Source organism: Scophthalmus maximus, chromosome 16, assembly GCF_022379125.1.
Source record: "Scophthalmus maximus strain ysfricsl-2021 chromosome 16, ASM2237912v1, whole genome shotgun sequence".
NCBI classification, from domain to species: Eukaryota; Metazoa; Chordata; class Actinopteri; order Pleuronectiformes; family Scophthalmidae; genus Scophthalmus; species Scophthalmus maximus.
In genome coordinates this window covers 7,143,981-7,158,104 of record NC_061530.1, presented here as the reverse complement: position 1 = coordinate 7,158,104, position 14,124 = coordinate 7,143,981, and the positions used below count along the sequence as shown (strand labels likewise).

Below are 14,124 nucleotides of genomic sequence, written 5' to 3'. Positions count from 1 at the left end.
ATTAAGGGCAAATTATGATGTTTTTATATACCCTGTTTGGAGGTGTGAATGTCTGTACCCATCATCGATCATCACAGTGGGACACCCCACCCCCTGGTGTCACCATATGTTTATCTTTCTTTTTGGATTGGGCATGTTGCTCTGATGATTTAAGAAAATTTGACATTGTTCCATACGGAACTGAAGGTCTAGTGTGTCGTTTTTGGTCTCGCTATTATAGTTCTAATGCTACAATCAAATTTTTTTATATGTTCATATCTTCATTTTTTACTTGTAGTAAATTATCTATTTTAAGAATGAAAGAATCCGTAATCTTTAATCCACCAATCAAATAAAACTATTTTATTTATCGCATCAATCTTAAAAGACAAGCACAACTCTAACTAAGGAAACAAAAGGAAACAACCACAATCCATCAATAAACAACCCAATCAAAACCCACAATCAAATTAACAACCAACAAAACTCTTAACCTCACCAACTGAATCCCACCAACCATGAAAATCAAAACACGTTCCATTAAGGTGTGCCAGTATACACAATACCAGAGACACAGGAGCTGGCTCCTTAATAGAATGCAGCCATTAATATGAAATAATATGTGATTATCTCCGTCTGTGATTTTCATGTGAACATGTAGAGTATATTGTATAATTATCCCAATGTGGAGAAGCAGAATACTGAGTACATTTACACCTAACTTGGTGGCGGGATGGAGATTTACCAGAGAAGTACCCACATTTTGGTGGGAAACTAGTCATTTTCACTTTTTACTCATGGTGTAATTTCTTCATATACTGTATTTAGTGATACAGGTGCCGTTAGTCACGGTTTTTCAAACTCTACTGGGATTCTTTCAGGCCCATATTCAGTCTTGCATTAACATGTCCGAATGACAGATTAAGGATTTAAGATAGTTGTCCGGAGGAGCAGAAATTCACACACATCCCCATTATTCCATTCGTGTTTACTTTGGATTCAAAGATGGGGGAAAAGAGTAACACAAAAGGCATGAAAAAAACGTTTGAGACAATACGTGACCCCGGTGTGAACGAATGGCCCTTTCAGAAACAGCGCGGACCAAGCTTTGTCCAGCTGCTGTTCCCCTGCAGTGGACGGATGCAGGAGGGCTTCGAGTCTGCCATGTTGGACGGTTAATCAATGCAGTGAGTGACTTTGTTTGAGGCTCTATCTGGTCTCCGCCTCTCTCAGCTTAGCTTTTCTTTCTTTCTCGGAGTTTCTGTCTGCACAATCTTGAATGATTATCCAGAGGAATACAGTGAAGTATTGGGTTGTTTGGCTGTGACATTTGCTGACCTCTGTTCTACTTACTTGTGTTGGTGAGCTATAGGAATCCTCTCTTATCCTGCGACTGCGATCACTGTATGCCTCTACGAACGTCAACGTCTTTTGTTTCCCCTCGTCCTCCTTCAGTATCCCTCCTCTCTCTTTCTTCCCATCACTTCTCTCTTTTTTATTTCCCTCAGTTTCTCCTATTTGCCGTCTCATTTTCTTTTCACTGGCTGCGTTCAAATCTATCTGACCCTGTCGACCTATGGGGCTTTTTTTGATTGAGTGAATCGGCATAAGCACCATCCAGGCCGTGCCGAGGACCATTAGCTTCACTACCAGTGAGGAGGTCAGTAATGAATATTTTGCCCGCATCCTTCCTTTCACCTTTGCATGCTAATCAACGTGGTGTTAAGTGTTCAGGTAGTGATTTTCACTCTGCTGTAGACCTAACTGGGACTGCACCAGCTTTGAAATTGCGTATTCAGACCTGTGAACAAGCGATGTGAACGGTCCACAGCTTTGGACCCTGTAGGTGAGATGACTCGCCGAGGAATGACCTTAAACAGGACTCGTGCGCCCTAGAGCTGCCCACTGGTCAACAGGAGAACCATCTGATTACACTCGGCAGCTCCCAGGTAGCTGACGGTGGGTGGCGCAGGTTGCGGTCTGAGAGTGAAGTCATGACCGCGGCTTCCAGAGAGACATTGTGCTCTGTCGAGTTGAATAAGCTCACATGTTGCCATGCCATCAGCTATGCAGCGAGAAAAAGGCAGAGCAATGTGACTCCCTGCATTTTTTGTCTGTGTGTGTGTGTGTGCATGTGTGTTAGTGTGTAATGATCCCGTTGATTGTTTGTTTGCAATAATTTGCGTGAAATTTCTAATTTGCTAACATTAATCATTATTACATCAGCTGACAACTGACTGCTTCAGTTCACCAATTTCACTGGTATTTCTTCATTTGTGCTTCTGCTACTCCATATTTCGAAGTTATATTATCAGCAAATTTATCAGTTATGTAAATGTTGAAAACTATTGGAATATAAAAGGAATTAATTGCACTTTTTTGCAACTTTCAAAAAATTTAAAACAAAAGTTGTGCACACTATCATCACCTTATGAAGTTTTTTATATGGCAAAACAGTTGCCACCTTGTAGACATAGCCAAATGTGTTTGCGTCGAATGCAAGTCTAATATTGGCTCTTATTTTGGCTCTGGTCTTGTCTCCACCTGCTGCTCCACTAATCACTAGCTGTTTGTGTGAAGGCTGTTTGGCACAGTGGCCTGATACAGGTGGAATGGGGTGGGGGGAGAACATTGAGACTGATCCAAACCAGTATTGCTGAAAACGATAAGCTGAAAGATTGCCTGATATGCCTCACAGAGCTGCAGAGGTCAAGGTCAAGATTCACACTTGCTTGAGTACCAGATAGAGAAAGACGCGCAACTTCCCATCACAGTAAGACCACTTTCGCAACAAAATTACCAAAAATCGGCAAATTGGCCACTTTCACACTGCGAGCAGACCAGGGTCTGATGATCGCCAGCAAACATGGTGCGTCTAGTGTAGTGATAGGTGGCGGTGAAGAGCGGTACATGCCATCAGTAGGAAACAACAGAAAGCAGCCAGCATGGAAGCCAGTGAGACGGTGGTCAACGTTACCTTATATCTTGCACTTTTGTCACTCTTTCAAAGTGTAAAAACTCAGCGCAGTTACCAACGGAGGACACAAGCCTTCATTGCCTCCGTCATTGCGCAAATTAGCGCGTTCACCCGGGTGTGACATTCGCATCAATGCCGATCGGAGGTGAAGCTGATAATAACCCAGGTCTATGGCAGTCATTTGACCCAGGGCTGAATGACGATTAAACGTTTGGAAACTGCAGGAAATGCCGCGTGTTAGCGGGTTTGAACAGGTTTTTTTGGCCAGTGTGAAAGGGGCTTAATTTAATCATCAATGTCAAATTTGAAATGTAAACCCACATGAAAGGAGTTAAGTTGTTATCGAGGAATAATTCAGTTTCACATTGGCCCTTAGTGACATTGTTTCAAACTGACCGTTGTCTGGGGAAGGTCACCTCAATCATTTTATTTTTCCGATCCAATGTCCCTGTGCTTTTGGCCAAGGCTCCATTCGTTGTCAAGGGAACTGCATCCCAGCTGCAGCTGATGTGAGTGGCTGGGCGCGAACGATGCAGGACCTGCTTGTAACTGTGCATTGATAGCAAAAAATCAGTAACTGTTAACGCTGTTTGTTGTTTGACGTCTCAACGGCTGCCGCTAATGAGGATGCGAGGTGATGAATGGCAACAGGTGGGATATGAGGCCGTGTGAAAGGATGTGTGTGAGGTCTGGTGCGTTAGGTAGGCATGTGGCAGTGTGAGAGAGCACCTACGCACTGCTCCGCAGGGTGGCAGATTAACACCCAGCAACCGACCTTTTTGCTGTATTGAACCAGCCCAGGGTCTTTTTAGAACCCTAACCGTGTGCTTGAGTACATGAACGTAACCATGAAAAAGTAGTAATCACTACAAATGAACAAAGGACTGCAAGATTGGGTATGTTGGCGTGAAACAATTAATGTTTTCAATTAAGATTTTGCTGATAGGTTCAGTATCAGCATGTTTGCGACCAGATAATCTAATCAACACGATTTCCCTTCATTAATTCATTTTTTGGTATGTAAAGATAATATTTAGGGAGACTAAAAACCAAGTGTATAGGTGGTCTGTGTACAAAGCTTACCTTGACCAAGTGGCAACCCACCGTCAAGTAAGCCGTTGGTTTTGTGAACTGCCAGAGTTCAGTTTGTTTTTGCAACCTTGTGGTTGGGTTTGACTGAGAGCTCGTCCACTGCGCGCCCACCTACACCTGCAACCATTCACCGAGTGGACGGACATCACACTGTATCCAAGCTCCAATGTATACGGTGCTCTATCGTTTATTTCATTCTAAATTGAACCATAATTTACTGAATTAACATTACGCTGTATTGAAAAAAGACTTGAAACTAGCGATTGAGGCATAAACTCCTCAGGAAAATGGTTACTGACCTAATTAACCAAGTGAGAGCATCATTTTCTCAGAGATTTCTATAGAAACAGACTCCTATTTGCAACCAGTGAGTCGCCCCCTGCTGGTGATTCCAGAGAATACAGGCTTCAGGCTCTTCCAAATGATCTTCATATTCCGGACCCGGTGACCACGTCTGTTTTTATATACATTGTATGATTACACCTTTTGGGTACGCTTTTACTGTTAGGCGACATCTAGTAGCCATTTATGACGGGAGCACAGGAGGAAATCAGGTGACATAGTGTATAGTGCGACCAAACACAGTGAATTCCATGTGAAACCAACAGTCGACGTCGTGTCTCTTAACCGTGAATCTTCCACAACAGTTTATTATTGTAAACAAGATAACAAAGGTCCACTAGCGTTAAGGAAGTGCATTTTATAACCCACATCTTTTGGTTGAGTGTACCTCCAGGTTTACCTTGCAAGGTAGCTGGAGTCTCACGGCATTTGTGAGATCAGGAGAATGTTGGCTGTGCATTTGTGCATTTTTTTTGTGTGACAACGCTTAGACATTATCAGGTTGGTTGATGTTCACCTGTGATAGACGAATGGCTCTTCTTTTTTTCTCCTTCTTTTGGACGCGCCTGCCCTTTCCCAAACAGTTTCGCTGATGATCATGTGACAAACAACTTACCACCACGTGGTTTAACAAAGCCATGACCGTTCCACAGCCTTAACCTTAACAGTGCACCACTGTTCACCACAGTACCTGTTGTGCATACATGCGTAAAGTGAAAGAAAAGAGGTAGAGACCATTCATAAGTGTATTGATGATAGAAACAGAGTGATGTATAAGAATTAGGTTATTGTAAGCAAACACCAATATATTGATTTGACTTACAGTATAAGTCTCATGGAATCTCTTACATTTAAACAATCACACCCTTTTGGGCAAAGTGAAACAGTAAAATAACAGTTGTAAAATAAACAATACGTTTCTTAATATAAATTGTTGAGTTTTACATTCTCCATGCTTGTTTTCCAAGGTCAGTGAGACAATTGGAAATGGTTTCCACATGCTAATCATTCCAGCGACGAGTTTCCACCCACCTGTCGGTCAAAGTAACAGGCTATTCTTGTACGGATTTGGAGGAGAGTGAAAAATATGCTCTAATAAGAACTGTGTGTGTGTGTGTGTGTGTGCGTGCGTGCGTGCGTGTGTGTGTGTGTGTGTGAACTGCAGTGTGTGCACCTCCAGTCTCCATTCTGAGTGCATAAGGTAATCCCAGCCAGACGGCTGCCTTCAAGAGCAAATCATGTTTACCATATTTACTGTACATCTGAGCAGTAGTGTTCTTCTGACCCACACTGTGGAAAATTCATTTAGGATGTGCGGTTGGATGTGAGCATTAACATGTGATCCGACAGCATAGCAACAAAGGCTTTCTTATCCATGCAGAACGCTTCAAAGACAATGACAACGTAGTTCTGTAATAACGGAAATTTAAGATTTAATTAAGTCCTTTCCAGGTGGGAAAAAAAACTGAGTAGTAATTGAATTATGAAACCCCCTGTAGGATAAATGGATTTACAAGTTTAATATTCGTGCAGATAAATAGAAGATAAATTAAAACAAAGTGTGGCTAACAAGGTAACAATAGTGCAAAAATTAGCTGCAAAGAAAATATGAATCAAATTTCGATCAAGTAATTAGCAAGGTACTATGAAAGGTTATGAAAGATAATCTCATTTAAAGTGAATATATACTGTATTTCTATAAAATGATATAAAAGCTCGTAGAAATACACAATCAAATTTATCAGATTTTTTTTTTATTTATAAAAACAAAAAGATGAAAAAATAGATAACATTAATTTGAAATGCCTAAGTAATATCTTATTATAGAGATGAGACTTTTTTAAGTGTCGGCCACCTTGTAAAGGTGAGTCTTCAACCTTAGTTTTACGTTAGGTCACTCAGCTAAAAGCTTTTTGGTCATGTAGGTAATTAATAACACATTACAGTAGGTAATAGATAAAAATGACATACAGTGCTGTGCAAAAGTTAACATATTTACATTCTTATCTGACATGCAATCCCATCTGAACGAGCCTAAATTCAACCTTTTCACCATAAAAATAATCTTCAATGATGAGGTGAACAATGAGCCCTGCAACAGAGGGTCTGGCCCCGACAGAGCCCTAATCTCAATCTGGGATTATTCGCAGAGTGACCGACTAAATCCACAGAAGAACTGTGGCAAGTTCTCCAAGATGCTTGGAACCAGTACCTAGACAAACTCTTTGTCAAGAGAGAACTGGTGCAGTTTTAATGGCAGAGGATGGTCTGATTCATCTTCACTGCTCCTTTTATGAGGCTTGTTCAAACGTAAAAATGATTACATTTCAGTGAGACTCAATCCCCATCTAATGTTGTTTAAGAGTGAGTGAGTGTGCAGTTCTGCCATTCAAAAAACGACATTCAGATATTGTCATTGTTTGATTGTTCCATTTTAGTCACATCTTTTCCATCAAACATTGCACCTTGAGGTTGTTATATTTAATGACAATCGTCATCGCCTCGTCTCAGTCATCTGAAAAAAAAGGCTGCCGACAAACATATTTAGTCATGGTTTTCCTCAATAAAATGATAACTTGCTGATCCTAGAGGCCACCAACATACACTTTTCCGGTGCAGCTTACACAGCCGACAAATACACAGTATTTTGGCCGGATGGAGGCTTGTGACCTGTTCAGGTTCCAGCCATCTGTGACCACGACACGGAGTTTGCGGGCCCAGACGAGGAAGCAGAGGAGGAGAAGTGAGGAAATAAATCTATTCTGTGAAAGGTCGAGTTCAGTAATAGAAATTTGTGGATGTGCTGTACATGCACACACACACACACACACCTACCCACGAATGAGCATTTGTGAGGGTGAGAAAGAAAGATCCGGCTTTAGCAGCCGTGAATAGTACAATATTGACTTTTTTTTCCCTTCCGGATGCGGATCACTAATATATTGATATTCAGATCCGGAGAGCGTTTCGTCACCACCTCAACCTGACAGGTTGTCCTGTCAGTTTTACTGTATGTGCCCCCGTACTGTCTCACTAACCACGATGATCCATCAGTGCAGCTACGATCTGTCTTTTCACATCATCCTCTCTTGGTCACGTTTATGTCCTTCATCTATTCTTATTTTACTGAAGACAAAATTAAACCTCAAAAAGATTTTCACACAAAAACATGTCACTGTTTGGGCTGTTTGGTTTGTGTCATCTGTCACTGATTAGCTTGGAAAAATGATTATGTTTTTTTTTTTGTTCAAACCTCTGCCACAGCCACGTGACAATGCGATGCACTTGAGCAAGTACATACATATGCATTCCCACACACAGCAGAATCATCGTTGTGCTATTCACATCTAACATGCACACGAATAATAATGAGTGTTCACCAAACGTCGCTTGCTCTTTTTCCAGACATGATACATTATATTACAGTAGTTTTGCATTATATTAATAAACAGACATGAACAAATTCAACTTCGTCCCGACGTGCCATCCGATCTGCATCCGTTTGTGACAAGTTGCGAGGTTTCGCAAGCGAAACAGACTCTTCTTCATTTCCACAGCAGCACCACTTCAGGTTTTATGCTCATTAAAACATGAGCAACATCTGCCAACGTTGCTACAACACCAGAACAGGATAATAAAAATGTTTATCGCAGTAGTATTGGAATGCTTATCTCACTGATCTATGTACAAGTGTTAATCTTTCTTTGAAGTTTAAATTGGTTATTCGATGCTATAAAAACGTGATGAGACGTGGCGACTGACGGCTGAGATTGACTCGTGATTAGTAAGGCGGGTGTGCAGTGTATGTGGGAGCTCGATACCACAGCTCCGCAGTCGTTACTGGGCAGACTCTGGCTCCAAATAATGTCACAATTGAAAGATGGCAGCACCTGTATCCGTGATATTTGGGGTGGGGGCGTCACGATGCCCGATATCAGTTAATAATCAGTTATCTGGCTGTCCTTCATGGTCCACGGTTCCATGTCCGTCATTGCTGCTAAACTGTATTGAGCGTGTTTTAATGTTGCGTGAGAAATATTTTTGTCTGACAACATCAGGTCTGCAATTTTTTTTTGTCCACTTCTTGCCCAAAGTAACACTGTTCATTATCTCTTTTTGTCCACATTGTCCAGGGCGCAGCCATCTTTGCTTCATTAAAACGCGTAGAGTGAGTTCACACGACGGACCAGACGGTTGAAGGCACAGTGTCTGCCCAGCTTTAGGGATCAACAGTCTGATATCAAAACACTGTTCCCTTTGACTACCCCAAATTTGCAGCTGGTGTCAAGGAATTTAACCCCATGTCTTCGTTGTATGTTAATATTAGAATTGGCTAATGTCAAATGTATAAATGTGACCGTGGTGTTGTTGAAAACTAAGCAAGGACCACAATGTTGACACAATCAATTTGTCAAAATCCTCGACACAATAATACAGTCTACAAGCACATTTCGTCTGGGGCTACGCTGACCACAAGACATTTTTAGAAGAAGAAAAATAAATGCTTTTACATATTTTCCTCAACTGCTTAAGCCCAATCTTCTGTTGTGTATACAAGCGGACAAGTAAGTGTGCTTCAGAAGCGCAAATATCTAGACTGGACTGTTGAATTTTAGTTGCTGCTGATGCGTGTACCTGCTTGTGTAGCGACGCGTTCAATCAAAGAGAAATTGAAATTACGGTGCTGCCGTCTGACTTTGCAGGGATGGCTAATTGCGAACTGATGATTTCTGAACGATACGGTGTGGAGACAAAAGGGACACGAGGGGTCCAAATCAATCCAATTCAACTATCCTGCAATAATTACTACCTGTAAGAAAGACACTGATAGATTTGCTTTTTGTTGCAACTGTGTCACAGAGGTGCTGATTGAAGTTTTGGTTATATTTATGATTGAATCAGCATCAAACAGCTCTGGTTTTAGATGGATGGTATTCCAGGATTATGTTGATCATTCGATGTGATTTAATCTCATATAAGGACATCACAGGGTCTGTTGAGAAAATTCTAGTTTTTTTTATTATTGGTTTTGTGTTGGATTGCATTGTAAAGTTAACTATAATATTGCCTCCACACCTTAAAATATTATAGTTAATTTCATCGTGAAAATGTTCCCTATATACAGCTTTGTGTGTATTGTGTACAGGTGTAGTGTTTGTGGCTGTAAAGTGATAAATCAGGGTACTTGTACTTGTGGTGCATGCTGATGCAGTTCATGTACGCAGGGCCTTGCGGAAATAGTTTGGGAAGTGGACTTTGAGAGCAATGGGCTCCGGTTGGTTTTTGCCCTTTTAAAATTATCGGCTGGCTGAGGGTGTAACCAGAGCACCACGAGTACAGCTCTTGTGACCTTTGATGGCCCAATAATACGGATTTAATGCCACCTACCACCTGCCTGTGTGTGAGAATGAATGGGAGCGCGAGACAAACGGAGCGCTGGTAGGATTCCTCCCCGTAGAGAGAACGGAAGCAGACAATAGTGTGGATAGGTCGCCGGGAGTCTGCATTGTGCCACTGGGAAGACTATAGACGTTTTCAGCTTTTAACTATTTAAGAAGTTATCAGTGGAAATATTCGACTTATTATTTATTGATTACATTTGCATTTAAATAATTGAGTGTGTGTGCGCGTGTGCGTTTGCGTGCGTGTCTTAAACACAAGCGGCGTAGACGTTAATTAACCTTTTGTCTTTTAGAAAAAGACAGAAACTCAAGTGTTCGGGAGCAGAATCGTCTCCGTGATGATGCTTGACTTGACAAAGTTGAGGGTTTTGTTTATGTCGCCCAATGATGTTCAGGCCAACATCACCACCAATAAGCATTTCACAGAACAAACTTGATGAGCCGGACTGATGAGGTCTTGACTCCGTTGGAAGCAGCTCTTGACACATTTGCTCTCGGGCAACCATGGACTCCCTGTAAAACAACCTTTTGTAAATGCATTCAGCTGTTTGTTTTTCGCTAGTAATGATCACAGATGACTTTGTCTAGTAGCAGAATACTTTTCTTTAAAAAAAGAATATTATGCAAAGCAATCTGTGGCTATGATCAGCCTCAGTCTGAAAGGAGAGAACTTTGGCACTCAATCCTCCCGTTGTACTGCTACGATGGCGACAATCGGAATTGCTAGAAACAAAACAGTTTTGTGCCTTGTGCAACCACGTCGCAAAAAACAATTTTCCATCGTTGGGGGTGTAGTCATGCTGAGCCCCGCTGTCTATGACCAGGAGTAGTTGCTAGTGCAGTGTGAATGTTTCTCGACCGAGTTCTTTCTCCCAGTGACGTGTTGGAGCTGTTTTTATTAAAGAATGACGCTCCAGTGACGGTGATAGATGTATTTAATTTCTTCCAAAGCAAATGCATTCAAATGCAGATAACTGAAAAGTGCAAACGGTAACGCAGGAGTGAAGCTAAACTCCAAACCCTGTGGAGGAATAGAGCTGAATGCGGAGGAGACGCTGGCTGGCCCTGGCACCAGATAAAGGGTGGAAAATGAAAAGTGAAGGCCGGGGAGAGAAGCTGAATACTAATGGCGAGACACACACTTCCACACCTTGGCACACCTCACAGTAGTACAGTAGTTGTTGATTGTCAGGTTGTCTGTTGGAGAAAAGTTAGAAAAACTCCACGCCCCCCCCTCTCCATTCCTTTATAATTGCATCTAGAGACAAGCAAATTCGAATGAACCCTCTGCCGCCAGAAAATCGATGTGCATTTTGTCTGTGTGCGAGTGTTGCGCAATTTTTTCTCCTCGTTATTTTGCCTTCAACATTATTCTCCTCCGTCGCACAGATAAAATGGAGAACGGAGATGTTCACCAGAGAAGGAGAGGACAGCATCCTGGCAGCTCAGATGGACCGGAGGGAGGAAGTAAACAACAGGATGGCGCGGGGAAGTCGGGAAACAGCTGGCGCCGCGTTGTTCTTCTCATCCTCGCCATCACCATCCACAACATCCCAGGTGAGCACGAGCCATGGGTTTGTGTATGGTGTCAGAAGGTTCCATTGTCACCACTAAATCAGATCAGATGTTTCTCCTTTTGTAAAGTGTAAAGATTGACTTTTATCTTAAAATGGAGGAAGGTTGAAATAGAAAGCGCAAGTTGCCTCGAATGTTTCCATATGCACTGATGTTGGTATTCTCTCTTGAGCCTGTGTCTTTAACTTGTATTTATTTTCATTCTGACAACTTGGCACCATTAACAGCATTCCACATTCGCTTTTAACTGCTCCTTTCCTCATTGGACATTGGACTCATGGACTTAAACATATATGTTCTGATTGTGTCAACTTTCCCGCACACCGAAACAGGAACAAGATTGCAAATGTGCAAATGATGAAGTCTGACTTACATCGACTTCCCTACACTTTTTCTCCCCATTCTTTTGACAGTTTGATCAAATATGGAAACACAGAATGCATTAAGAGAGCAGAGCAATGGGGTTATCGAAAACTATTGATTTTTTCCCCCCGTCAATCTGTGGCCATCATAATTAATGAGAGACTGTAGTTCTATTTGCTTGTTTGATTTTCTGAGTCAGACTTGATTGATTTCCATTTGTTCATTTGTGTGGAATGATGATTTGCTCCAGGAAGTGTGGATAAAAAGAGAATTAGGTGGCATGTGCAGCGTGTCGGGGGGAGATTAGATGTGTTACCAGGTAGTGCTCCATGAGATGTGGAATTTAATGAGAAAGGCCAGTTTGATGAGTACACCTTACACCTTATAGTTCTCACACGTGTTCACACCTAAGATTGGCCGAGTGTCTCAGGGATAAAAAAAAGATCTAATAAATTGAACCACACATTTACCTGTGATGGATTAGCTGCTTGGAAGGAGCAGAAAAAAAACTTATTTAAAAACAACGTCACCTTGTAAAAAATTCCATTTGGCTTTTAAGAAAGTCTAAACAGACTCGTTTAGTTGAAAAGAGGTCGAGGTGAGCATTAAAATCTCAACACGTTGAGACTTTATTATTACAAAACCTCCAAGGTCAGTGTCCACCTGTGCTACAGATCATCATTATACTGTACATATTATCCATAGAGAAGTATCGATACGTGTGCTTGTACTCTCCATGGAACATCCTCAAAGATGGGAAAATCGAACTAGAGTGAAGAGGTTCTTTCTTTTCTTATATATTTTAATATATATATAATTTTTACTGATTAGCTTGTGCATTTATTCTTTTTGACTGCTAGCTTCGCCGGTGGGAATGGGAGCCGTCACCCTGCCGCTGTCCGTGCGTCGCTCTTTCCCCTTGAACAACGCAAACAGGGTGGCGACACCTGCAGTTCATCAAAGAGGCTCTCGGCGCACCGCGACACTGCGGAGACAGAGCGGCGCCACGCGTTGGGTGACGGTCCGTCAAACTGTGCAGGAGATTGATGGCCGGCCCTTTCTCACCAGCATTTGGGCTGATCCTTGTTAGTGTGATGGATGGAGCGAGGTTATTGACAGTTACTGACTGAGAGCTCTTCCACTGTGCGCCCCCACCTACACCTGCAACCATGCACCGATTGGGCGGTACTAGCTGTCAATCATTCTGTATCCATGCTCCCGATGCTTCAGGCGCTTCCACATTAGCATCATTTTTCTGGGCCCGGTGACTACCTCCATTTTTATATTCAGGCTGCGCCTTGGACTCATTCTGTTCTGACATTTTATTTAAAAAAAAAGGACTCATCAAGGAAGTAACTGACTGCATATAAATAGATAGATAGTAAATAGGGAGACATTATTATTTATTAGTCCGCCCTAACCCAAACTGAAGAAGAAAAAGGAAAAAGAAAAAAACTGTGAGAAATAACATTTGCAGGTCATGGGGGTACTTTGAGCTCACATAATAAATTCTGTATATCCATCAGCACTTTCCCACTAATTCCAATAGGAAATATGGAGACTTCAATTGTAAAACTGTTTTTTTTTGGTGTTATGCAAAGTCATTGAATTTTTATAACAGATTTTTCCATCAGGACCGTTCTGCGGTCTTTAAGATGACCACATATGTCGTAATACGCCGTTCCATGGTATGAGTTGGAGGACGGGCTCTGAAGTGCAGCACAAAAAGCCGTGAGAGGACACTTTCATGTGGTCAAATGAAACATCTCTCTGCAAAACAGTTGTGAAAAGTAGAAATAAAGTTTGTAAGAAAATGCAACACAAAACCTCAGTTCTGCAGCGAGAGAGAAAGAAGAATGTGGAGGTTGCTGAGAGAGGCTGAGGAGACGAGATTAAAGGAGAAGTGCGATGGACATGAGTGGCTGCTGCGACAGTGGGCTGTCAGCCGCACTGTCGTCACACACGCTCAAAAGAGCATAGAACATTAAGCAGGAATTGGATAGCACCAGCCACTGCGCACTTGCAAGCACACAAAGGTATACATGCACGCACACGCACGCAAACACACACACACTGTTGCCCAAAACCAGCCAGTTTCCTTTAGGGAGTGAAAAAGAAAAAACTGATTATAAACTACACTTAAACAGATGACAACATAAAACATCCCTCATTTCTCCTCATTCCACAAGAGAAACAAAGACCCTTGTCTACCGTTCTTACTTAGTGTTTGATCGCAATCTGGTCACGGTGAAGGTCACAGCATCTTCTTCACATCGTTTGTCCTATTCATCAAACACATTAGTGACCGGTTACTCAATGTGGATGGGGAAAGTTTTCATCAAAGAGAAAAAGGTCATCCAGACCATCCAGAACTACTCTGCATGTACAGTGTCC

General features: G+C 42.0%; 1 protein-coding gene across 6 annotated transcripts in view; it reads left to right on the top strand.

The window, feature by feature from the left end:
• slc39a11 (solute carrier family 39, member 11) overlaps nucleotides 1-14,124 on the top strand; it is a 109,154-nt gene that overhangs the window by 87,712 nt on the left and 7,318 nt on the right. For 5 of the 6 annotated variants that reach the window (XM_035613517.2, XM_035613520.2, XM_035613519.2 and 2 more), the window contains one exon: nucleotides 11,182-11,349. In XM_035613517.2, the coding sequence (XP_035469410.1) occupies nucleotides 11,182-11,349 (168 nt within the window). Of the gene's footprint in view, nucleotides 1-11,181; nucleotides 11,350-12,590; nucleotides 13,546-14,124 lie in introns of those variants that run through there. The other variant, XM_035613521.2, reaches the window with a different exon arrangement.